The following is a 27,917-nucleotide window of genomic DNA, read 5'->3' on the forward strand; positions in this document are numbered from 1 at the left end:
TCCTACTTTATCAGCTTATGCTGGGAAGACTACACAAAGAAATTATTAATTCAAATTGAAAAACCTAAAATGTAACAACTACACCTAGGAGTGATAATAAAACAAACAAACAATAACAACAAAAAACTACCCATCTTTTAGTAAAGCAAAGAACTCAACAGAGGTAAGACATAACAACAGATGTAAGGTCTGGCTTCTGCTGCACTCTTTGCAAGTAGTTAAAAATTGGTACTCAAACATGCAATTGTTAACTACTTACTATCACCAAACCCAACAGATGAAAGCATGTAAACACACACATTTCCTTTTAAAATGAAAAGGTTCTGAGGAAGGAATAAGTATATAAACAAAGTCATCAAATCAACAACTGCCCTTAGTCCTTATGGAGTCCCCTAAAGCACCTTTAACAAGCTATTTCTCTGGATAATAACTTTAGATGACTGCTTTAAGATTCTAATGCATAATCAATTTTCTCAGAACATGGAGAAAGTTTTAGGGGAAATAGCATTATTGTCAGTTCTTGTCCCATCTCCCAACTTGGTTCTATGCTATGTCCTCTTACGGCTGAGACCAGGTTCTTAAAACTTTCATAAATGAACTGCAAAATGGAAAACCTCTCCACAATTCTAAGGAGACCACAACCACATAGGTGAGACATTAAAAGATTTGTAGGAAACCGCATAAAGGGAGGAGAAAGCTTACATGACCCCTGATATATGATGAACATAAGTTGTACAGATGCTAAGAATAAGGTTAACAAACAATGTATGAAACTAGAAACAATTTGTGAACTGAAAGAAAAACAAGAGAAAGAAGCTCCTACCCTGCCATTCAGAGAAGCAGGAGCATCCTCTGACATCACTTGAATTGCAGATGCCTCGATGAGGAAAACCACAGTTGTTTGTACAGTAAGGAATGTCACACGAGTCACCTTTCCAGTTTTCAGAACATTCACACTCCACACTGCCACTGCTGTTGCTGGTCTTACATTCTCCTCGGCCTGAGCAATTATTCGGACACATGTCAAAACTATAAAGACAGTGAAAAAACTAAGTCAACACAAACCAACACACCAATAAACTTGGCAGAACTTCCTCCTACACAAGGCTTAAGGATCTCCCTGTCTCTTCAGTTCATTCACAAGCATAAATGTAGTGTTTACCACTCAACCCAAAAAGGGTCCCTCCACACTGCACAGCTTGGGCATGTGAGCTCAAACCCACCCTGGTGGAGGCTCATGAGAATAGGGCAAAAAACCAAGTAACTCATAAAGTTAAACAAATCACAAGGAGAGAAGAGATTTGATCACATTTGTTCAGATTTAGCTCCTCAAGTCTGGGACAACTATCCTATTCTTCTCGGCAGCCCACTAGTGACAAGCGCTACACAACTGCCAAATTCATGTTTGCAAGCGTGGGAAAGAAGAGGACAAACTTCCAACTAGGCTCATAGTACCAGTAGCCCTCTGAACATCTCTGAAAATTTGTAAAACTTAAGATTATTGCCCAAAATCTTATATTTTAAATTATTTAGTAAGTTGACCCATTTCAGATGGAATGGAAGCAGGGTTATTTTAACAATGTGTGAGTTTAACCATAATATCTCTCTTATTAACATGGCTTAAGATAACTATATAGATAGTGCTTAGAAATAATATAAAGGGGGCAGATAAATGAATTATCATGATACTTCAAAAATATAGACTTGTTCTACTACTGAGTACATGGCAACTGTTAATATTTATTAAATTGTACTTACAAAAAAAACTCAATGTTTTTATCCATTAGCAAGAAATGCCCCTCTCTTCCAGGAGAAGCTCAACAGCAGCAATACCTGGGTTTAAACTATGGCCCCACCACCAACAACAACACTTATATTAACAACTTATTTAACCTTTTCACCCATTTCCTTAATTGTAAAATATATTTAAAAACTTTAAATGAGAAACCCATGTAACCTGCTTACTGAAATTCCTGGCACAGTGTAAGTCCTCAATATTTTAATATTATTATACTATTATATCATAATTATTAAAACATTTCATTTAAATAAAATCACAAATATTAGATTTAAATATCTTACTTGTAAGTGATATTAAATCCAGTCAAATTATAAGCGGCATCGCTAAAAAAATGCAGAAGGGCATAACCTGATGTGACAACCACCTCGGGAACCGTCTCATTGCCATCTCTTTCAGGAACAATGAGGCCACTGAAATGGAAGCACATTTCTTATAGCACAATGTCAGCTGTGTTAAACTATAGCAGAGACAATTCAAAAGTTCATCTTTACAACTTTAGAAAGCACATGCAGGCAGAAGGGTGAATTCCTGTGATGGAAGCACACAGCTACCCTATTAGTTGTCCTTCTTTTGCTAGGTTTCCTTTATTCTGGGTTCCATTTCTAATAAAATTTGAAATCAATGGTTCTATTTTTATACACCGTTTAATAATTCTCTAAATCTCATAAAGTAGTAAACTTTATGAGTTGACAAATGGTAAATATGTAATACTAAAAGACATAAAATATTGTGAAATAAAATATTTATTTACAAAACAACATAAAGAAGCTAGATAAACCCACAACTCTGACACTATTGGCATTCTGATGCATTTTCTTTCCCTAATTGATACCACTGGCATTTTATGTTCGATTTTACACATAGCATACCACAGGCCTTCCCTGTCACTAAAAGCTCCCTAGGCTCTCCCAAGGACCTCACTCAGAGGCCAGGACATAATATTCTAACTAAGTACTGCTTTGGGGCCAATAAATCCAGGTGTGGAAAAAAATGACTGAATCGAAGGGTCTTATTTTCCAGAAATGAGATGCTCAATTGAAATCCTGTCTGATCAATCCAGATTGTCTGAACACACCACCTCACACCACCAACAAGAAGGATTATCAGTTCTAAGTTAGCTTTGCTAATTTAATACATGACTTATTGTGGTTTTGCATTCTTTTCTACTCCTGAGGTTAACAACTTTCCTATGTCTACCTGCCATTTGCATTTCTTCACATGCTCTGACTTTCCCACTATCAATTCACCTCCCCCACCATCACATTCAGCCAGTGCCTAGGTCCTTACCAACTCCCATGGAATCTGCTGCACACGCTCCCACTGAGGAATGAACATCAACTAGTACTCTCCCCTTCACTTACTCACCCTAACCCCATTCCCTTCCTAGAGCACACACCAGGTAAACTCCCACCTCAGGGCCATAATCATCTTAAATGCCCATTCACCCTGACCTAGTGATTCTCTTTCTTTGTAGAGGAAATACTTGCTCTCGTTCACAAAAGAAAATATACAAGAATCCTAACTGCAGCATCACTCAGATGGTAACACGCACGTTGAAAGCATCAAAGTGCTCTCCACAGGGAGCTGCTGAATGAGGCCTTGGGTATCAGGAGCTCACCCTGGCATTCTGATGGGGCAGGAAGGTGCAAAACAACAGGCCTAGAATCTGGTACCATTTACCTGAACGTATATAAGTGCAGAAAGACTACATAAGTGTGGAATGAAGACAAGAGGGCATGGGATTTCCATTTAATTTTTAATATGGAAAGAGAACTCTAGGAAACCTAACACTCAGAAGGCACCCCAGGGGTGTCCAGAAAACACTGACATATTTTCTACCAGGTATTCAACTAACAAATATTTACTAAGTGCTTACTACACGGGAGGCTCTGTTCTAGGTATAAGGATAACGACAGTGAAATAGACAATGTCCCTACCCTCAAGGAGTTCAGTTAGAGAAACAAATAAGCCCTGACACATCCTCACATGCAAGTGAGTATTCACACAGGCCAGGCAGAGATCATACCATGAAGGGAAACAGGGCAGAGAAGAAAACAGGAGGTACTGGGTTAGAAAGGCAGTTGGGAGGGCTTTCAGAAGACGTGACATTTGGTCAGAATCTTAAGTGAAAGTTTTGCCATCACCACGTTTTCATTCACTTTACACAGAGGTCGAGCAGCCTTTATCCAAAAGCTTGGGACCACGTGTGTTTCAAATCTCAGATTTTGTCAGATTTGGCAATATTTGCATATACATAATGTAATATCTTGGAGAAAGGACACAAACAGAAACAGAAAACTGATTTACATTACATGTACACCCTCCAGACATATAACTTTAAGGTGATTATTTATATAATATCTTCAATAATTTTGTGCATAAAACAAAGTTCCATGGTGTGGAACTTCCCACTCGTGGCATCATGTCAGCATTCAAAAACTTCTGTGATTTGGAACATTTCAGATTTTTGAATTAGGGATGCTCCATCTGTACCAGAATGTTGAAGGGATAAGTACTTGCAAGAGCAGGGCCTCTTACAAACAAGTATGTCAAAAGCAATCTTCCCATAAGAAATATAGGCACATTCCAGAAAAGATCTGGGACTGCAGTTACAAGTGGGAGGTCCTTGCACTCTCTGTTAGTCCAGCATGAATTTCAGGATCAGAGTTACTTGAGCCAATCCTTGCTTCATGTCACTAACATCTTTAAGCTCCAATTTCCTCAAATGCACATAGGAGGAATCCTGTCCAGCTCACAGTGACATCATAAGGATCAAATTGGTGGAGCATATGCAGGGCTTAAGCCTCCCACTAGGAGGTGCTCAGTAAGTGATATCTGGTGGCCTTCTTCATTTGGTGGGGACATTTAAATATGCAGGATGAATGACTTTACCAACTGGAGAAAGTGGATCAGCTTTCCCACTGTCAAGGAGACTTAGAAATTTGCTACTATTTGCTTCAAAAATTTGAAATTGTGACAGCTTCTCAGTGTGTGGATTTCTCCCAGTGTGAAAGCAAAACAACTGGTTTAAGACAAAAATAAACTTTTACAGAGTAAATGAACAAACACAGCCTCCTTCAGCACATGAGACAAAGGGAGGCCTGTGGGTGAGGAAGGGATGCTACAGGCTTGCCCCAGCTGTCACCCCTGAGCAGCCTCCAATGGGAAGTTGGTAAGTGCAGGTGCAGCCTGGGCTGTAGCTACTTATTAAACTGGAGCAAATCAAAAATGGCCTGCCCTCAGGTTGCTCATGATTTTATATTTTAAATACAGACCATCATTGTTTAGAATCAATTGTAAAAAATCATAGAAGTAGATAGACTCGGCCTGTTTTCAGAAGGTATTCTCTGTTCACAGTCTTTTAACAATTGCATCATCACAATTTTACTTGCTTCAAAAAATAATAACTCTAAGGCTGGGGTTGTGGCTCAGCGGTAGCACACCTGTCTGGCATGTGTGAGGCACTGGGTTCAACTCTCAGCACTACATATAAATAAATAAAATAAAGGTCTATCAACAACTAAAAATATATTGAAATAATAATAACTCTAAAAGAAATAGTGTTCTTTTGAAGAATGTTCTCAGGAAAGAAAATCATTGTCCTGCTGAATCACCACAACCACCTTTGCATCTCCTACCTATATACCCTAACAGAATGCCTGCACCACAAGGTACTCATGCACCTGTGGAATACCCAACAAATCATAGTGCTGCAAGAGTCTTAAATTGCTTTAGTGGTTCTCATATTTGTATGGTAATGCAATTCTGTTAAAGTGATTTTATTTAGAAATCCAATATATAAAAGATAAATGTGATCTACTGGTTTGAAGTCAAATGAAACATAGTTTACAATAAGCCCAGAGAGAATATAGGTTAAACTAACACAATAAAACAACTTCATTTTCAGTTTCGGAAGCTGCATTCTAGAGCATTTGAATGATGTACTCAAGAGATTTGGGCAGACAGATTTTCTGAATCTTGCTTAGTTTGTTTTCTTTTTGTTGTTTCTTGGTCCTGACTGAACATCCTGCTGCCAGCTTCCCTCTACTCTGGACCCTCAGCATATCACCAATTGGTTGAATCCTCTACCCAAAGTCCTCTTGTCCCAACTGCACTCCATTCCTATACAAATCACCTTGTGGAGAGACTCTTATTTGAAATTGTTTTGCATACCAGTGCTTTAAGGGTTTTGTGTTTCAGGTAAATTCCAATTGTTTGCATACTGTTTTATTTTAATTTTAGGAGATTAATAGTCAAATATGCTATAGGTTAAATTTTAATATAATCGGTATCACTTAAACAACTCTCTGTACATATACTTCAGCTTCTCTTAAATATCACTGATTAGAACAAGCACTGCCTCCTATTAGTTGACTTGTTTCTATTTCAATTCACATGTCTGCTCATTGAATACACACTTTGGGGAAACCATGAAATTACACACATCTACTCGGCACATGTTCCTACAAGGGATACTGACAAGCTAATTCAAAATGCCTGGCACATAATAAGGCTCCATGAATTCTAGTTAACAAATTAAGTAACACGTGAATCCACTGCAAGTACTATGTTCTCCTAACAGCATACTTTAAGTTTTCATGCTTTGCTAAAGTTTAAGATGTCTCTTACTATAATACAAGGCATATTTCAAAGGCTGACATAAATGTATATGGGCCCAACACATGCTCTTAGTCAACAGCAGGTAAACTTGGTAGTATCATCACGACTTAAATGCTTAGCAGACCTATCCAAGGTCTGTTCTTTGGCCCTGTACATGAACCTTTAAATATCCAAACATAGCTGAGTATGGTGGTATACTTCTGTAATACCAGCCAATCTAGAGACAGAGGTGAGAAGATAACAAGTTTGAGGTCAAGCAGCAATTTCATGAGGCCCAGTCTCAAAATAAAAAGTAAAAAAGGCTGCAGATGTAGTAAAGCACCCCTGGGTTAAAATCCCCCAGTACCAATAAAATAAAATAAAATAAATACCAGAAAATAGCATGTAGTCTCAGCTCAAAGTTATGTCCAGAAAGCTTTCTAAGCAAAAAGTGTGGAGAAATACAAAGGCACATCAGTCCCCTAACCTCTTGGCCGTTCACTCCTTATGTACTCTTTATTGCCTTTCTTACTCATGTGAGACATCAATTGGACTAACACCAAATAAATAACACAAAAAAAATTGTTGGTTTTTTTAAAGTCAAGAAAATAAAATTTTTCAAGGAACAAAATCTACAAAGTCAGGTTCACATGTAAAACTAAGCACTATAGTTCCATAAGGGATATACATTTTAGAAAAATATATTTTTAGATCCTCTCATGTATAAGTGTATTCTTCTAAAGTTTTCCTCACCCATACAGAAATACAGATACACACACACATGCACACAATTATAACCAGAATTTAATTCAACAAATAATTCCTGTGAACTTAAGCAATGAGAAAAACACAAACACAAGATGGGCATGGTTTCTGAGTTAAAGTTTTCACATAAATATTCAGTATATTACTCACATTTATACATTTTTTAAAAAAGTAAACTTCACCCCCACCATGAAGAGCAGATAAACTTGATAATACTATCATAACTTTACAGATTAGGAAACTGAAGAAAGATCAAGCAATATGCCCAGAAACCAATCCAGAAGCCCAAGAACCAAGTCAGGACTAGCACATAAACGAATGGACTCCAAACTTAGTACTCATTCCATCAAATGAATGTATTAGGTGATATTATAGTGAATCCTATAAGAAAGCAATGCAAGACAGAGATTTAAATTCAGAAATAATAAAATGATAACCGATTATTTATATGACTGAGCTTACCTAAAGGCAGCAATTAGTGGTGCATAAATTGAGTCCCCATCATAAACATATAAATGGTCCCAACTACACTCTGTAGCAAAATGATTGAAACGAAGTCTCATTATCCTATTTGGCCTGAAAAAAAACAAAAACAAAAATAGTAATTGATAATTATCATAACTATTAAACATTGGAGAAAAAAAGAATTTACAAGAAAAGAAATAGTATATAAACAGCATTCCTCCATTTGTCAAAGACTCACTTAGTACTTACTATGTCTAAGAGGGCATTAAACATGCAATGGGAAACAAAACAGATGTGGTCCATGAGGCCTGGGGCTTTGCAGTCCATTTAGCAGTCTAGGACAGCCAGTGTTTAACAGCCAATGCATTAGCCCTTCCACTTCGAACTTCCTTTCTTATTCAACTTCAGATTCCACACTCTTTATTTCACAAACACACCTGTCAGTTCTCTAAACTTGCCTGCCCTCTGCCTCTTCGTGGCACTGCCTGGCAAAAGCCCTCATCTACAGGAAAACATTTATCAGTTTTGACTTAGATTGAATCCAAAGAAAACTGAGCTGTCCTGGAGAAGTCCTGCCACCAGGCAGACTGCTTCCAGTACCCATCTCTGCTCAGCACTTCATGTGACACTTGGATTCTGCCAGCAGTCCAACTACTATCTCCCTCTCCCTCTCCACAATCACTAATTTTCAGGGACTATTTCAAAGCTTCCAATTTCACCTTCCTGTTTATGCTTTGCACCTAGACAAAAATCCATGAAATTCCCATTTCCTAAAACAGATAAACCTATTTCTACCTACATCTCTCAAATATTTAATATTTCCCTCTCATGGGAAAATATTGAGCAGATTTTTTTTTAATATTTATTTTTTAGTTCTTGGCGGACACAACATCTTTGTTGGTATGTAGTGCTAAGGATCGAACCCGGGCTGCACGCATACCAGACGAGCGCGCTACGGCCTGAGCCACATTCCCAGCCCTATTAAGCAGATTTAAATCTGCTTAGTGTCCCATATTTAACAAAGCAAAACATAAAAGTTCTGATGAGAATGAGTTCATTGAAGAGATTAGTAAAATAAAAAACAATGTCATTCTTCTCACAAAAGTTTCTTGAAATATAAGAAGTAGTTTTTCCCCCCCATTAATGTGGCATTTAGCTACCAGGTACTGGGTTTTTAGCTGTTACTTTTAAATAAATTCTTAAATAGTATTTTTCACATAAATATTCAGTATATTACTCACAAAACATAAGTAGATATAGATATAACCCACATAAACTAAAATTATTTGGAATCCTAAAAGGTAAAGAGTATGAAGAGGTTCACAGACTAAAAAAGTCTAAGAAATATGCCATAACAGTCTACCATGAAGAAAAGGAAAAAAAAGGAAGCAAAAGCTGGAGGGATACATGAGGTCCAGAGAATGGGCATTTATGTAAGAATGGTTAGTCTGATTTTTTTCATCACAATAACAAAATAGGTATTTAGGAAAAAACACAATATTATAATATCATAAGGCACTAAGCAAATAGTTAAAAAATATTCTAGCAGTTTTTAACCATTGCCATTGAAAATATATAAATTTCTGTTACGTACAATTCATTTCTGTTAAATCTACTTGAAGCTTTTTTTAAATTAACAAGGAAAATTAAGATGCTAGAATATATACATCAGTTGTAGAGAGCTTCCTTAGCCTACACAAGGTCTTGCATTCGATCTCCAGCATTGCCAAGAAAAAAAATTTTTTTTTAATTTTTTTAAATCAAAAATCACTTGTCAAATGAAGAGTTATCAAGTAAGAAATATTTTAAGTACTTTATGGTACAAATTACTAATTTCATTTGTAGGAAAAGTAATGTCACACTGAGCTCTATCCTAAAAATAAACTTAAAAATAAAGTCAGCCATTACTACTTACTGTCCTTCAATGAGCCACGTGCACTTCGTTTTATATTTATAATTTCCAGGTCCATCTGTTACAAACCCCGAATATCCAGTCAGTCTGTAATTCAAATTAAAAACAAAAAGTCTGTCAGAATTTCATACATTAATAATTTATTAGTTCTCAAAATATTACAAATTAAGTAGATTAGGCACACCAATGCATGTTATAGTAGAAAATGACTACACAGTTATATTCAGATTGAACAAATTTTGCCACACACATTTAAATGAAATGAAAAAAAACTGCTTAAATCTTTTTGAGACATGGAAGTCCTACTTTGTACCATTAAAAAGGGCCACCAGAACTTATTTATAAATATGAAAAAGACTACATAGTTACAGTTAGAAGTAAAACAGTAACACTTAAGACAGCATAATTGTAAGCGCAAGACACAAACCCTAAGACACAATGAACCCAGCCACCTACCCATCAAGGCCATTTAGCTGCTGCTTCTGAAGCGGCCATCTCCATAAGCAGAGTACCCCCTGTTTTCCCATACTTGTGCCATGCCTTAGTTTTTTTTAATAGTTTTAGATCTTGCCAATATGATAGGCAGACCCTGTTATCTAATTCTTTTGACTGCTATTAATCCTAATGTCTGAATATCTTCTCATGTTTTGGCCATCTGCATTTCCTCCTTTGTGAACTAAGAGTTCATATTCTTTGCCTACTTTGCTACTAGCTGTTTTTTTTTTTCAAATTAATGTTTAGGAGCTCCTTTTATGTATTATGCCACATATACAATATTTTCTATAAAAATATTTTCCTACTTCACTTTTTCTTTTATGCTTTGTATTCTAGAGTCTCTAGCTACACAGAAATTTTTAATATTTAAGAAGGACACTATTTCTTTTCTCAAAGCTATTTCCAGATCATTTTCCCTCCCTCTTCTATCAACAATGTCAGCCTCTCTGAAACAGCCAATCTCTTCTGGATCTGCCTCCCTTATTTTCTGGGTCAGCTACTGACATCTCGTCACTCCTCCTCAGACACTGAAAATATTAACAAACCATTCATTGTCTTCCATTCATCTACATCAAAATCCAAGATTCTTTCCAAAATCCAGCCTATTTCATTTTTTTCAATTTTTTATTAGAGCATTATAGTTATATATAATACTTGAGTTCATTTTGACAAAATCATACATTCATGAAATTTGATTTCAATTCCCAATCCTCTACCCCAAAAATTTTAGAATGATTTTTCTTGGCCTTCCCCTTTCAAGCCTCTCTGACCTTTCACTAACCATTTGGCTATTCACTAAAAAAAGGGAATTTCAAGTTAAAAACTGGCAAAATTTAAAAGGAAAAAAAAAAACACCTATAGTTCATGAGGGGATGTGAATAGCATATTCTCAAACATTGTTGGCTAAATTGTGAATTGTTACAGCCTTCTGGAAAAATCACTGACAACATGGTTAACAATGAAAATTAGTTTAAGTTGCAGAGGACACAACATCTCTATTTATTTATTTTTATGTGGTGCTAAGGATCAAATCCAGTGCCTCCTATGTGCGAGGCAAGCACTCTGCCACTGAGCCACAATTAGTATTTCTTTTTGGCCCAATAATTAAGGCATTTCAACAATATGAGGCCAGGAATATCAATAATAAATAAACTCCTTGCCACTACCAGTTTTTCAGATCAAGAATACACTCAGGATAATGCACAGTAGAAACAAATAGGACAGGGAAACCCTCCAGGAGGCAGGTTTCAAAGGAATCAACATAATTATTTTTTTCTAATTTATTTGTATTTTTACACAATAATGTGCCCTATGAAATTTTTCATCTATTAAGATTTTCCTTCTAATCAAGTACCTTGAACACTGACAAACTTTAAGCAAAGTTCTTTGGACATTAAAAAAAAGAGAGAGGGAAAGAAAGAAAGGAAGGAAGAAAGGAAAGGAAGGAAGGGAAATCTGCCAGGTGGCACATGCCTGAAATCCTAGCAACTTGGGAGGCTGAGGCAGGAGGGCAGCAAGTTCAAGACCAGTTTCCGCAACTCAGGGAAATCCTGACTCAAAATAAAAAATAAAAGGGACTGGGGATGTGGCTCAGTTGTTATGCACCCTTGGGTTCAATGCCTAGTACCAAAAAAAAAAAAAAAAAAAAAAGCTATTGCAGGAATCTAAAACACTACTTCCACTATTCCTTTATATAAACATAGTTAATTAAAAACATTATACCCTTATAATACACTCTTATTATTTTATCTACTAGATATAATTCTGTAAAACTATTTTTTTTTAGTGGTCCTAGGGATTAAACCCAGGGCCTCCCCCATACTAGACAAATGATCCACCAGTGGTTTAAATCCCCAACCCTTTGTACATTTTATTTTGAGAGAGCATCTTGCTAAATTGCCAAGGCTTACTTCAAACTTGTGATCCTCCTGGCTCAGCCTATACTTTAGTAGTTGAGATTATGGGCCTGTACCACCAACCATGAGTCCTGAAAATATACACGACTACTCTCACATTTCTCACATAATTTTTGCTTAATGGATTTCTTTATTTGGCCATCTAAGCTTATAACTATTAGACTCTCAAAAGATGTCCCTTTTATCATGGTTAATACCTGCTTAGTTTGATGCTTAAATACCAACTTATCTAACATTATTAATAATTACATAATTTTGTTGTTATTTGTCTGTGCCTTTGATCTTTATCCAATTTTTTTATTTTTATTTTTTCCAGTACCATGGGTATTTTATCACTGAGTCTCACGTCCCACTCCCAACCAACTTTCTTTTTTTTCAAACAGGGTCTTACTATGTTGCCAAGGCAGACCTCAACCTTGTGCTCTTCCTGCCTCACTCAGCCACCTGGGTAGTTGGGATTATATGCCACCATGCCCAACAGATCTTTACCCAACTCTTTCACATTTATTAACAAGTTTTCAAGTTTGTTTGTTCTAAATATGACATGGTTAGGTTTTGTTTCTTATCCTGGTCTAACAGTGTTTTACTGGCATGTTATCTATTCATATTTAATATAATGGCCACTGTACTGATTTGATTACTTCAATCAAATATTTTAATAAATATTTAATTAAATATTTTAATTACTCCTCCTTAAATGAGGAGTAATTCACATATAACAAAATGTGACCACTTAAAATGTACAATTTGATAAGTTTTGATAAGTGTATACATATGTAACCTTCCTCATATGATACAAAGCAGTTCCATTACCCCCAAAGTTCCCTCATACCCCACTGAAGGTAATCCTTCCCAACTGCTGTCTCAAGCACTGACCACATTTCTGTGACAACAGATTAGTTTTACAGAACTTGATTTAACAGAATCACAGAGGCATTCTTGTGTCTCACTACTTTTGATCAGCATGTCTGAATACTGTATGCATCAATAGTTTGTTCTTTCATATTGCTGGGTAGTTAGTATTCTACTGTATGAATATGCTACAAATTCTTTATCCATTCTCTTAATGAACAATGACAACTCAGATTATGTAGTTTTAGGCTGTCATAAATAAAGCTACTATGACATATACAAGTATTTGTGTGGACATGTGTGTTTATTTCTCTTGGACAAATATAAAAAATGAAATTTCTGGGTCAAAGTATATTATGCACTTAAATTTATAAGAATTGCCAAACTGGGCTAGGGTTGTGGCTCAGTGGTACAGCACTTGTCTGATACATGTAAGGCACTGGGTTCAATTCTCAGCACTATATATAAACAAAAATAAAGGTCCATTGAGAACTAAAAAAAAAAAAAAATTGCCAAACTATTTCCTAGTAGTGATGCCATCTTATACTCCCACCATCAAAGTATAAGAGCTCAATGTATTCCAAGTTGATGTCCACACTTGTTATAATTAGACTTTTCATTGTCCATTCCAGTATGTGTTGTGGTACCTCATGGTTTAAATTTGTATTTCTCTGGTAATTAGAGATTTTTAGTATCTTTCAGATGTTTATGGTTCATTTCCACATATTATCTTATGACATTTGTTCTTATCTTTGCCAATTTTTGGCTTTTCTTTTTAGAGTTACATAATAGTAAAATCTTTATATGACAGTAAAATCTATCACACACACACATAAGCATGGACTATATCTTATATGGTGTTTTGTCTTCTATTTCTGAGTTATAAGTTCTTCATATATTCTAGATGCTAGTCCTTTACCAGACATATATTTTGCAAATACTTTGTGAATCTACATCTCACCTTTTTGTTTCCTAAAAGGTGGAAAAGATTTTAATTTTGACTAAGCCCAATTTTTCCATTTTATGGTTAGTGCTTTCTGAATCTTAAAACAAATCTTTGCCTATACCAAGGGAGGAAAGATTTTTGTCTCCCATTTTCTGTACTAGTTTTAGCTTTTACACTTAAGTCTTTAGTTCAGTTTGGGTTAATTTTTGTGGGTGGTATGAAACAGATTCACTTCTTTTTTATATGAACATATAGGTGTTTCAGTATCATTTGCTTAAAAGGCTATCCTTTCCTCATTCAGTATCTACTTTGTTAAAAAAAAATTAGCTATGAATATGTGGGTCTATTTCTGGACTTTCTCTTCTATATGAGACTCATCTTCATGCATATCACAATATTTGATTACTCTCAGTTTATAGATAGTCTTGAAACAAAGTAATATAATTCCTCCAAATCTGTTCTTTTCAAGGTTATTTAGATTTTAATTGGCTAATCTAGGCCCTTTGAAATCCAATATATTTTTTGTCCAAATCTACAAACAAAAAAGCTTGCAAGGATTTTGATAAGTATTATATTTAATCCATAGATTAAATTTGGGGAGAATAAATATCCTTACATTCTATAAGTATGTATATCCCTCCATTTACATAAAACTTCTTTCAATATTTCTAACCAATGTTTTTTCACTTTTTAGAGTACAAGCTTGGTATATCTTTTATCCTCATTTTATACCTTTAAAAATTTGCTTTGATTTTATTTTCCAACTGTTTCTTGCTAATAATAGAAATATAATTGATTATAGAATATCTTAGTATCTAACAACCTTAATTCATTCACTTAATAGTTTAATACATTCATTATAATTATCTTTCTTCTTTATCATGTCATCTAAATATTTGTCACAAGGTGAATTTCTGCTCTGCCATATATCCCCCACCATGATATGTTGCCTCGCTGTAGGCACAAAAGAAATAGGATCAACTGATCATGGACTGAAATCTCAACTGTGAGCCAACATAACCCTTTTGTCTTTATAAGTTGATTACCTCAGGCATGTACTATAGTAATAGGAAGCTAACTTACTGAGCAATGTGTGTAGCCACCTCAGTTTACAGATGAGGTAACTGAGGCCAGGAAAGCTTCCATATCTTGCTGAGGTCCCACAGCTGTGGTGCCTGGTGATCACAGGGTGTGTGCTAGCTTCAAAGCATGTGGGATTTTGTACACCACCTCTCATGAGGTAAGCAGTCAGAGGTGGAAAGAGTCGTACTCCATATTTTCCACCAGTCTGGTTGCTTTTTGTTTATTCTTCCTGACTTATTGCATTTGTTATGTCCTCTATTCAATGTTGAATAGAAAACATGAGAATGGGCATTCTTGCCTGTTTTCAGTGTTACAAAGAAAGAATTTAAAATTCCACCAGTTAGTTGTAGGGTTTTTAAAGATGCTTGGATATGTGCATGTCCCAGGGCCTTGTACTTGTGCTCTACCAGTGAGCTACATTCCCAGCCCTGTAGGTGCTTTTCTTTTTTTAACAACTGAGCCATATCCCAAGTCCTTTTTATTTTTCGTTTTGAGACAGGGCCTTACTAAGTTGCTTAGGGCTTTGGTAAATTGCTAAGGCTAGCTTTGAACTTGGAATCCTCCTGTCTCAGCCTTCCAAATCTCTGAGATTACAGGCTAGCACCACCACACCCAGCCTTATAGGTACTTTTTAATTAGTCTGTAGGCATTCCCTTTTATTCCTTGTTTACTCAGCATTTTTATCATGAATGACTGATTCATTTCATGAAATGCTTCTTCTGCTTCATTTAAATGATCGCATGATTTTTCTCCTTTATCCTGTTAATGTGGCTAATTATATTGATTAACAGTGGATGACTGATTTTTCAGTGTTTATCAGAGTTTTGCAATGGAAAAAAATCACTTGAGCCCAATGAATTATTGTTAAAAATTTTTGCATTCCTGTCCAGGACAGACATTAATTTGTAGTCTTCATTTTTGTTTCTGTTGTTGTTAGGGTTTTTTTGTTTGTTTGTTTGTGCTGGGGATTGAACCCAGGGCTTTGTGCATGCGAAGCAAGCACTCTCTGGACTGAGCTATACACAGTCCTGTAGTTTTCTTTTCTCACAAAATCTTTCTTATTTTGCTTTCTTATTAGGCTAATGCTGGCCTCATGAAATAAAATTGGGAAATATTTGTCTTCATTCATTTACTGAAAAAAAAATTGTGTAATATTTCTTCCCCCCATGTCTGACATAATTTACTAATGATGCCATCCAGGCCTGGAATTTTCTTTGTAGAAAGATTTTCAATAATGAATAGAATGTACTTGCTTTAGGGCTATTCAAGTTTTCTATTTCTTCTCATGTATTTTTTTTTCTTCTTCTTCTTCTTAGTACTGGGGATTGGACACAGCAGGACTTTACCATCTAGCTACATCCCCAATTCTATGTATGTATGTATGAATATATGTACTTTTATTTTATTTTGAGAGGGTCTCCCTAAGTTGTTGAGGCTGACCTCAAACTTACAATCCTCCTGCCTAAACTTTGGGAGTCACTGGGATTACAGGCATTTGCCACCACAACTGTCTTCTTATGTCATTTTTTAAAATATTTTTTTAGTTGTAGATGGACACAATGCCTTTATTTTTATTTATTTTTATGTAGTGCTGAGGATCGAACTCAGTGTCTCACATATGCTAGGCAGACACTCTACCACTGAGTTACAACCCCAGCCCTAAATTATCAAATTGATTGACATAAAGCATGTCCTCTATATGTCAATTAGATCTAGTGCTTTCAAATCTTTTTGTTTTATGAATTAGTGAAAAAAATGTGAAGATTATTTGTCATCATATAACAGCTGATATTACAAAGTAGGAGGAGTCAGGGCACACACTTGTAATCCCAGCAACTCAAGAGGCTGAGGCAAGAGGATTGAAAGTTCAAAGCCAGCCTTGGCACCTTATCGAAACCCTGGCTCAAAATAAAAAATAAAAGGGGTGGGGATGTGGCTTAGAGGTTAAATGTCCCTAGGTTCAATTCCCAGTACTAAAAAATAAATAGATTAATTAATTAGTTAAAAAATTTTAAAGGTACATCAATTTGCTTTTATCATTTTTTCGCCTTCCATATACACTTTGTGTGTGTGTGTGTGTGTGTGTGTGTGTGTGTGTGTGTGTGTGTGAGAGAGAGAGAGAGAGAGAGAGAGAGAGAGAGAGAGAGAGAGAGAGAGAGAGATTTTCCCTTGAACCATTTGAGGGGGAGTTTTATATTTATTCACAGATCTTGACCCTAAATACTTTAGTATATATTTTCAAAAAATAGAGATGTTTTTAAGAGACTGAAATCTTATCTTTGCTAAATGACTGGATCTCACTATATTGTCCAGGCTAACCCAGAATTCCCAGGCTCAAGTAATCCTATTTCAGTCTCCCAAACAGGCACTTCACTGTGCCTGGCAAAGACTTTTTAATTTTATTTATTTATTTATTTATTTATTGGACCAGGGATTAAATTCAGGGACACTCAAATACTGAGCCACATCCCCAGCCCTATTTTGTACTTTATTTAGAGACAGGGTCTCACTGAGTTGCATAGCACCTGGCTGTTGCTGAGGCTGGCTTTGAACTTGTGATCCTCCTGCCTCAGCCTGCCAAACCACTGGTATTAAAGGAGTCCAGCACCACATCAAAGACTTAATTCTTAAACCACAGTTTTCATCTTCAATAAATTTAACACTATATAATACTTTAATCTACTACTTGCACTCCATTTTGTTAAGTGATCCAAAATGTACTTTATATAATTTCCCCCCTCCAGCAGAGGAACTAGTCTGTGACTTAGTATTGCATCTAACTATCATGTCTTTTTAACCTACTTTAATCGAAAAGAGAGATAAGCAAATTTTTCTGTAAAGAACTAGATGATATACATTTTCAGCTTTGTCTATTATAGATCTCTGTCACAACTACTCATCTTATCTTGCTGTTGTAGCAGGAAGCAATGACAATAAGTGAATGAAAGAGTGTGGCCATACCCCAATAAAATTTTATTTATATAAGTAAGCAGCAGGTTTCATCTGCACTAATGACTATAGTTTGCTCTGCTCTAGAATTTTCTACTGCTTTTTTTAGTTGAATTTGAAATGACTTTCCTATAACAGCATTTATTTGGGTCATATTTTCATCCATTCTGCCAGTCAATGCCTTTTATATTAGTGTCTTTAGACCACTTTTATATTTGTAATCATTGATAATGCTAAAGCTTAAGTTCTCCTGTTTCTCTTTTTGCCTTCCTATGGATCATATGATCATTTTTTAACGGTTCTCCAAAGAGACAGAACCAAGAAGATATAGAGTAGATTTTTAGGGGAATTGGCTTATATAATTATGGAGGGTGAGAAGTCCCATAATAGGCCATATGCAAGCTGGATAACCAGGGAAGCCAGTGGCATAGCTGAGTCCAACTCCAAAGGATTGAGAAGGAGTGGAGTTGATAGTTTAGCTCTCAATCCAAAGATCTGAGAATCAAGAGAGGAACTGGTACAAATCCCAAAGTCTGAAAGGCAGGGAATGTGGAGTTTATCTAAACTAAGAGCAATAGAAGATGGGTTTCCCAGTTCCAAATAAGAAATTAAATTCACACTGGCTGAAGCTAGAATTTCCTTGTTCTGTCCCCCAATCTGACATACCCAGAAACAACGCTTTAACATGTGCTAGGATGAAACCCTAGCACATCCTAGCACCTTACCATTGAGCTATATCCCCAGGCCTTCTGGGTATCTCTTAACCCAATCAAACTGACAACTAAACCTAACCATCAGAAATTCCATCTTGATTTATTTATATTGTTGTTGAGTTTATCTGTTTATATCATTTTTAAGTGATTACTACAAAATAAATATGTGACTTACTCACTAAAAACATTTGAGTGAAGTGTAGAAACTTCACTTCATTTAGGTCCTTTATCTTCATATTAATATCATTTTTATTATCAGTTGGTCTTATATATTTGATTCATCCATCAAATATGACTGTTAAAACTCAGAAGGGAAAAAGAGAACCAATTATTATACTCATATTTCTGCTCTCTCCAATCTTCCTAATATTTAATGCTCCCATACTCCTCCTTCCTTTACCATCTCTTTGTGTTTAAAGAACTTCTTTTAGATAATCTTTAAGGTAAGTCTACTAGCAACAAATTCTTTTAGTTTTCCATCATCTAAGAATGTTTTCTATTTCCCTTCAACTCCTGAGGGACAGTTTCAACAGAAACAAAATTTGAGACTGTCAGTTCTTTTATTTGGCACTTGAAAAATAATGTGCCACTTCCTTCAGGCCCCCGTGGTTTCAGAGGAGAAATCTACTGTCATTTGAATTGGTGTTCCCTAAAGTAATGCATCGTGCTGCTTTCAAGACTTTTTCTTTTACCTTTAGATTTCAAGAGTTTAATTATGATGTATACTTAGCATACATTTTCTTGGGTTTAACCTGGTCAAGTCTGTATGGCTTCTTGGGTCTTTAGATTGGTTTCCTTTGCCAAATAGGGTAAGTTTCCGTCTTTTTTTTTTTTTTTTCAAATACACTTTGAGTCCCACTCTCATTCTCCCTCCCTTGTAAAATTATATGAATGTTAGCTCCTTTTTGTGTGTGTGATGGTACAAGAAATTAAACCAGACCTTCACACATGCTAGACAAACACTCTAACACTGAACTATATCCCCATTCTTCATTTGTTTGGTTTTTGTTGGTACTGGAGACTTTTCCTATTTTGAGACAAGGCCTCACTAAGTTGACCAGACTGGTCTCGAACTTGCCATCATCCTGCCTCAATCTCCTGAGCAGCTGGGCTTACAGGTATACATGACTACACACAGGGTATTAGCTCCTTTATTACTGCCTGACTGGTCATTTTCTTCTAGTCTGCTTTCCTGTTGTTCAAATGAAGTAAATTCTACTGTTGTCCTCAAGCTTACTGATTCTATCTTCTGTCATAGCCATTTTGCTATTGAGCCAAGCCAATCCAAGGGTGTTTTCTTTCCCATTACTATTTTTCAGTTCTAAAATTTCTATTTGATTCTTCTTAATTTCATCCTAATTTGGTTCTAATTAATTTCTTTTGGTTCTTTACTGAGGTTTTTGCATTTTAAAATTTTGTTTAAAAATAATATTTAATTAATTTTAAAGCATTTTATGATGGCTGCTTTAAAATCCTTGTCAGGGGGCTGAGGATGTAGTTTAGTGAAAGAGCAACTGCCTAGCATGCATAAGGTTATGGGTTCAATCCCCAACAAAGAACATACATACACACACACACAAATTCTGTCAGAAAATTCCAACATCTGACTTATCTTGTGTTGGCTGGTTATCTGTTGTCTTATTCAAATTATAGTTGGTATCATAGTTCTCTGTTGTTGGTATCATAAGTGATTTTCTATCATATTTTGAAAATTTTGCCTATTATTAGGAGTCTCTTACATAGGTTTTTATTAAATCTTCTATTTTATTATTAAATCATGCTTCTTAGTTTTGTATGTGGGTCTTGGTCTTCTTGTCTGAGCTACTATTTCAATGGTATATTAGTTTTCATAGCCTTTGCAATGTTATTTGACCTGCTTTGTTTATCTGGTAACATTGAATTCCTAATGGTCCCTGCTGGAGCTGCCATAGGAAGCAAAGGAGTTTCCCCAAACAAGGCCGTCAGTATCTCTTAATGAAGGAGAAGTGTACCGGTGCTAGATCACTCCACCCCTACTAGTTTCTCCAGCAAGGCAAGCCTTGAGCCCATAGAGACAAAGAAACTTCCCAGAACTGGCCACTTGCTATAGACAGATCCTCAGGTTAGCTGCACCCACTAGCCCATGTCTCTGAGTAGGGAAGAGGAAGATGGGGGCCATATGGATACAGAGACTTCTTGGATCAGGCCATTTTTTTTTTTTTTGTGGCCAGGTGCTTTTTGCAGATAATGCCCACCCTAATGTCAAGAGGCTAGAAAGGGAAGTCTGAAGTTCATATGAACAAAGAGATTTCTTAGACTAAATTGCTTACTCTAGATGCGTTTGTTTTGCCAGCTCTGCCAACCTGCAGAGCTGATATCTCTCTATGGAAGTGAAGAAGGACAGTGCTTTTTTCTCACCACTTATACAGATAGGGTTAGAGTTCCCAGCTGATGCCCTTGTCAATGTCTTCAGACTTGCTTAATGCTTTCAGAGGGACTCCCATTTAATTTGAGGGAGGAATAAGCCCACCTGGACCGTGTTTTGTAGCTTGATCAGTGGGTCAGGAAATACCCAAGTGTAGGTGACCTTCTTCTGTGTGCGGGCAAGAACAGGGAAAATTCAAGATGTTCTGTGACTCTGATGTTCTTCTAGTACTGTGGTCCCAAACCAGCTCACCTTCTTACAGGTTGTCCTTCAGGAGTATTCCTTTGGTTATCTTCTATACCAATTCTAAGATTTACAGCAATACTTAGCAGGGAGGAGCAGGGAAAAATGGGTCTACACCATCTCACCTGTACTAAAATTCTCTGTATCAGGCTGTTTCAATTATCTGTTTTCTCTCTTGATTTTTAGTCAATTATTTTGTTTTTATGTATCTGATTATTTTTATTCAATGCCAGACTAAATTTTATAACTATATAACTATAAAATATTAACACATTAATAACATGATATATAGTTAGAAGCTACATATTATCACAAAATACATTAAAAAAAATTATACAGATACCATGAATAAATACTTGATGTTGTCTTCCCCTACAGATTTACATTTGCTTCTAGCAAGCATAAAGCCAGGAGTAGAATTCTTTAATCCAATCAGGGATTAGGGTGATTTGAGAGCTAGGCTTTAACCTCTATGACAGCTGATCTATTTTCAGTTCACCTTTAAGCACAGAGTATAGCCCATTCTTCAGGTTTCCTAACTAAAATCATGAATAGTTTCTTATGTATTTTGTGATAGTATGTACCATTTAACTATCATGATATTAACATGTGAATATTATGTCATACATTTTATATAGTTATTCAGAGTCCTTTTTTCTTTGTAGGCCCAAAACTTCCAATTTTATTTCCCCACCCCCATATAACTATCAAAACCGCTTAGAATTTAAGCTCTACCACAATATTCTGCTCAATCTCTTGCTATATACATTTCAAATCAGCCAATCAATTATCCAAAAGAAAACTAAAAACTAGCTTCACAGGCACTTGTGATCCCAGTATCTCAGAAGAATGAGGCAAAAAGATCACAAGTTCAAGTCCAACTGGGCAACACAGCAAGACCCTACCCTATCTTTAAAAAAAAAAAAAAAAAAAAGAATAGTTGGCTTCACATCTCTGACCTTAATTACTTCCTCTCCAAAACTCTGGTTTCTCTCGAGTCCTTTTTCTGCTTGGTCTCCAAAACCTTCAAACAGGTTTTTAAAAGTATTTTGCAGCTTTTCTAGTTCTTCCCGGTTTGAGTATTAGATTAGAAAAAGCTCTTTCACCACAGAAACATAAGTGTCCCCCAATAATCTTTTTTCTGATATGAAAAGATGTTCCAGGAGACTGAGGCAGGAGGATCGCAAGTTCAAAGCCAGCCTCACAAAAATTAAGGCACTAAGCAACTCAGTGAGACCCCGTCTCTAAATAAAATACAAAATAGGACTGGGGTATACCAGTGGTCAAGTGCCCCAGAGTTCAATCCCCTGGTACCCCACCTCCCAAAAAAAGATGTTCCAGGATCATATTATAGAATTCCTGGCCCAAACCTGAAATAAACCATTTTCCCAAATTACCCTAAAGTTCTTGTAGTACAAATTATAATTTAGAGAACACAGTCTAGCGCTAGAAGCACTACCTACGTGGGTTTCTAGGATTTTTCAATAGAGAAATCTAGGAAATAACAGTTGTTTAAAAGAAAAATGCATCATGAATTCTCACTGACATCTCCAACTTAAATTTAGGATTCCAAGGTTCTTATTTCTTTCATCTCTTTTCTAAATCAAAATCCAGGACCAAATCCAATACACTTATCTCAGTTTTTTTTCCTTGGGAATATATCCCACTCTAGAAATGTACATTACAATGTTTTAGAGACACTTGAAATATTTTGTGTGCTCAACCTTAAACCTGATACACATTTAGGTTCACTTCATTATACATTGGATTTTTTTTTTAGTTGTAGATGGACACAATATGTTTATTTACTTATTTTATGTAATGCTGAGGATTGAACCCAGTGCCTCACACATGCTAGACAAAGCACTCTACCACTGAGCTACAACTCCAGCCCAATGCATTGATTTTTTTTCTTTTTTCGTTGTGTATGGACTCAATGCCTTTATTTGTTTTTATGTGGTGCTAGGATCAAACCCAGTGCCTCACACTTGCAAGGCAAATACTCGACCACTGAGCTACAACTCCAGCCCTGCATTGAATTTTTTAATTAAGTTGTCTTTTTTAGTTTTTTCTTTCTTTTTAGTGTGGTGGTTGTGCTGGCAATCCAAACTGGAGCCTCTTGCATGCTAGGCAAATGGTCTATCAACTGAGCTACATCCCTATTCTCTGCATCTGATTTTTAAGAATTGTCTTTTTCTCTAATTTTAATTTCTCTTTTATAATATGGAAAGCATTTGCAACTTCAAAAGCCTAATCCACAAAACAGAATACATTCAGAAATGTAGCTTACAATCCTGTTTCTTCTACCCTATTCCTTCATTCTTCTTAAAATAACCATTCTTAGTTTGGGGGTTATCATTCTGATGGGGTATGCATGTATGTACACAATGTTTATATGTTTGTAGAAACTTTTTCTTTAAAATGATGGTAAAAAATATCACTAATTTTTAAAAATATTTTTATTAGTTATTGATGGACTTTATTTATTTATTTGTTTTATATGTGGTGCTGAGAATCGAACCCAGGGCCTCACCCGTGCTAGGCCAGTGCTCTACCCCTGAGCCACAGCCACAGCCCACCACTATTTTTTTTTATTTAACAATTTATTTTCAAGATGATCCTACAGCAGAATATTCCTTGTTCCTTTTTATAGATGCACAGTACTCCACTGCATGAGCACACCAAATATTCTTTAGCCAGTGCTCTAATGATATGATCCCAGACTAAATTGCTATCAAAATTTCTTTTTATAACTTAAATTCACACAACTCAAAAGGCTGAAGTAGGAGGGTCACAGTTCAAGGCCAACCTGACAAATTAGCAAGATCATGTCTCAGAATGAAAATATAAAAAGGTTTGGTGAGTATAGCTCATGGTAGACAGTCCCTGGGTTCAATCCCCAGTACCATACTAACATATTTATCATATAAATATATATTCATATATACTATTATATGTATATATAACTTAAATTCACATTAAAAAATCAAACCATCTCACTGTGATGGCCAGATCAACTATCTCGCTGGTATTTTGGCATTTTCTGCTTTAAGCAGAAAAATTACCTCACATCAACAACATGGGAGGTAAGTGCCCTACCACTGAGCCACAATCCCGGCACCGCCCCCCATATTTTTTATGACTTAATACAAAGCTGCGATAATTAAAACTTTGACCAAAGTACTGGCATAAGGATAGAAAATTTAAGTCATTAAGTCTCCTTCTTTTCCCATTTCTTTTTTCTTTAATTATTATGTTATTATCCACCCTATCTTTCAAAACTTTATCTTACCCTATTAGACCTGTAAACTACTTTTACTTTTGTCCTTCTTCCATCCCCATCACTAATGCCAATGCCCTTATTCAAATTCTCCTCTTCCTGGCCTAGTACCCTTCAAAGGCCTTTAAAATTGGTGGCTCAACCCAGCTCTACAATCTGGCCAGTTCTCTACAGAACCAGCTGTCTTCCTCCTCAAATGCCAATCTGATCATGTCAAAAACCTGCCTGAAAATTCTGCTTGCTTTAGCACAGCATAGCATGCAAAGTCCATCAAAATTCAAATCCGACTTGCCTTTCCTGCTCCATCTTTGGCTTCTGCTACCCAGATAAGTAGACCACATTGTAGCAAAGTGATTGTAACTCTCCTTCCTCAACTCATCTAGAATAACTTCCCTTTTTCCCTTCCTCTTGCTTCTCCACCCTTTCAGATCTAGGTTCAAATGTTCCTTGGAGCTCTGGGAATCTTGGTCCAATGTTTTTGGGGCTGAGCTGATGGATGCTTTCTCAATGGTTAAAATTACCAAGTGATCTGATTGCTATCGATACAAAAGATATCCCTGTAGTTAGACTACCTTGATTTTAAATTTGAGGCCAAAGAAGGAATACTTTGCCAATGAGTTTTTATACCACAAAAAGGGAGTGGGAAACAATGGAGTTTCTGAAGTATAGAAGCACATTTTTCTAAAAGTCAAGCAATAAAATGTTACATAATAAGACAAGAGTGAAATAACCACTGAATTTGCCAACCTGAGCCAGCTGCTGCTCCTATAAATTCTCAGAATAAGTTAAAAAAGAAAACTGGGAGCAAAGAAACAAGACGTAGAAAAAGGGTCATTAATTTTATTTTGGGGAGTTCTGAGGCAAAGAGAAACAGAAGTGAGGCAACATTTGAAGGAGTCATGGGATTGAGGGGATCTTCCCCAGATATTTTAATCTACAGATAATTATTAGAATCAATGAAGGAGTTTGGGAAAGGTGCAGAACAGAAAAGTGATACACAATAAGTCTACTCTGTCTCCTTACAGTGCCTCACAAGTGCTAGGCAAGAGGTCTGCCACTGAGCTACAACCCCAACCCTTTAAAATGAAATTTTAAAAAAATTATTTACAACAGCATCAAAAATATCAAATAGAGGGCTGAGACTGTTGCTCAGTGGCAGAGCACTTGCCTGGCATGTGTCAGGCACTGACTTCAATCCTCAGCATCGCAAAGAAATAAATAAAAAATAAAGGTACATCAACAACTAAAAAATATTTTTTAAAAATTCAAATAGAAAGGTATATATATATATATGTCTTCTGCACTGAAAATCATAAAAATTTATTTAAACAAAGAATACCTTAAAAATGAAGGTATATACCATGTTCATAGTCTGGAAGACTCAATATTTAAGAGGTTATCGATTCTTAATGAAATAAGCTATAGGTGGCTGGGGTTGTATTTCAGTTGTAGAGTACTTGCCTAGCATGTGTGAGGCTCTGGATTCGATCCTCAGCACCACATAAAAAAAAAATTAAAGAAAGGTATTATGTTCATCTACAACTTAAAAAAAATTAAAGAAAGAAGCTATAGGTGAAGTACTATCCTAAACATTATTTTGGTCATAATTGGGAAAGGTAATTCTAAAATCTATATGGAAATGGCACAGACCAAGAAAAGCCAAAACTAACTTTAAGAACAAGAAGAATAAAGTAGGAAGACTTAATACAAAGCTACAATAATTAAAACTGTGACAGAAGTACTGGTATAAGGATAAAAAAAAAACAGAAAATGGAATAGAATAAGGTCTAGAAAAAGGTCATATATATATAAACAACTGATTGATAACAAAGGTAGCACTGAAGAACAGTGAGAAAAGAAAATTCTTGTCAATAAATGAAACTAGATAAATGAATAAAAATAAAATAAAATAAAATAAAAGCTGTCGAGTCAGGCACGATGGCTCATACCTGTAATTCCAGTGGCTCAGGAGGCTGATGCAGGAGTATTGCACATTCAAAGCCAGCCTTAGCATCTTAGCAAGGCACTTAGCAACTCGGCAAAAACCTATCTCTAAATAAAATATTTAAAAAGGGCTGGAGGGCTAGGGTTGTGGCTCAGTAATAGAGCGCTTGTCTAGCATGTACTGGGTTCAATTCTCAGCACCGCATATAAATAAGTAAATAAAATAAAGGTCCATGAACAATAAAACTATTTTTTAAAAAAAAGAAAAAAAAAGTCTGGGGATGTGGCTCAGTTGATAAATGCCCCTGGGTTCAATCCCTGATACCAAAAACAAACAAAAGACAAAGCTGTCCAAAAGAAAATACAGAAAAATCTCTCTCTCTCTCTCTCTCTCTATATATATATATATATATATATACACACATATATATCCCTCTCTCTAAGACTTTTAGGTAGAAAAATATTTTTTTCAATGTGAGAAAGCATTATACACGATGGGAGAAAAATAATGCATATGAGGGCTGGGGTTGTGGCTCAGTGGTAGAGCATTTGTTTAGCACATGTGAGGCACTGGGTTTGATCCTTAGCACCACATAAAAATAAACATATAAAGGCATTGTGTCCATCTACAACTAAAAATAATATTTTTTTAAAAATAATGCATTTGACTACATTAAAATCAAGAACCAGCTGGGTATGATGGTACACACCTATAACCCCAGTGACTTGGGAAGCTTGAGGCAGGAGATCACCAGTTTGAAGCCAGCCTCAGCAACTTAGTTAAACCCTCAGCAATTTAACAAAACACTGTTGCAAAATTAAAAAATAGTAAGGGCTGGGAGTATGGTTCAGTGGTTAAGCACCCATAGGTTTAATCCCTAGTACCAAAAATAAAATAAAGAACTAAATGCAAAAGGCACTATAATACCATTTTAACTACACAATTGAACCTAAAAAGAAAAAAAAAGTAAGGAAACCACTAAGGGCAAAAAAAATAAAGTGAGACCTGGAAAATCAGAGCAGGGGGCATGTTAGCCAACTCAATAGGTACCCTGCGAAAGGTCATTCCCTATGATTCAGGAGATTATCAGTTTCCAAAAACTCAAAATCTGGACCCAAACATCCACAAGAAAGACACTGATGTTAGAACCATGCAGGTTAAGCAAGGAGTTGGAACTGAGATCCCTTAAAGGAAAAACCCTAAAAAAACTAGAAAAAAAAAAAAAAACATAACTCCTAGGCATAGAAATGCAACAAAGAAGCTACTTCAGCTTAGCTTCAGGGTAGGATAAAATATCCCCTCTAAGAATTTACAACCACGGGTCTCATGCCCCATGGGTTCCAATACATACTCACTTCAAGATCACAAGAAGATAAAAGTAACATAAAAAGTTGCCCCAGGTCAGAGATTCCCTAAGGATACCTAATTGAAATTCTCTATAGTCTTATTCATTGAAAATAAATTCAAAATCAAAGTTTATATATATCTGGAATAATGCCTTATGAACAAAATTTAGAAGACTAAATCAACAATATTATTAGACCCTGCA

At 35.9% G+C, this 27,917-nt stretch overlaps 1 protein-coding gene across 1 annotated transcript in view; it reads right to left on the reverse strand.

The window, feature by feature from the left end:
- Positions 1 to 27,917, reverse strand: part of LOC101964358 (attractin) — a 140,471-nt gene that overhangs the window by 93,159 nt on the left and 19,395 nt on the right. Inside the window, exons 2-5 of the mRNA XM_005320520.5 lie at positions 9,546 to 9,629; positions 7,628 to 7,741; positions 2,083 to 2,211; positions 824 to 1,029 (exon numbers count right to left, since the gene is read on the reverse strand). Coding sequence (XP_005320577.2) covers positions 824 to 1,029; positions 2,083 to 2,211; positions 7,628 to 7,741; positions 9,546 to 9,629 — 533 coding nt within the window. The remainder of the gene's footprint in view (positions 1 to 823; positions 1,030 to 2,082; positions 2,212 to 7,627; positions 7,742 to 9,545; positions 9,630 to 27,917) is intronic.

The sequence above is a fragment of the Ictidomys tridecemlineatus genome, chromosome 5 (genome assembly GCF_052094955.1).
Source record: "Ictidomys tridecemlineatus isolate mIctTri1 chromosome 5, mIctTri1.hap1, whole genome shotgun sequence".
NCBI lineage: Eukaryota > Metazoa > Chordata > Mammalia > Rodentia > Sciuridae > Ictidomys > Ictidomys tridecemlineatus.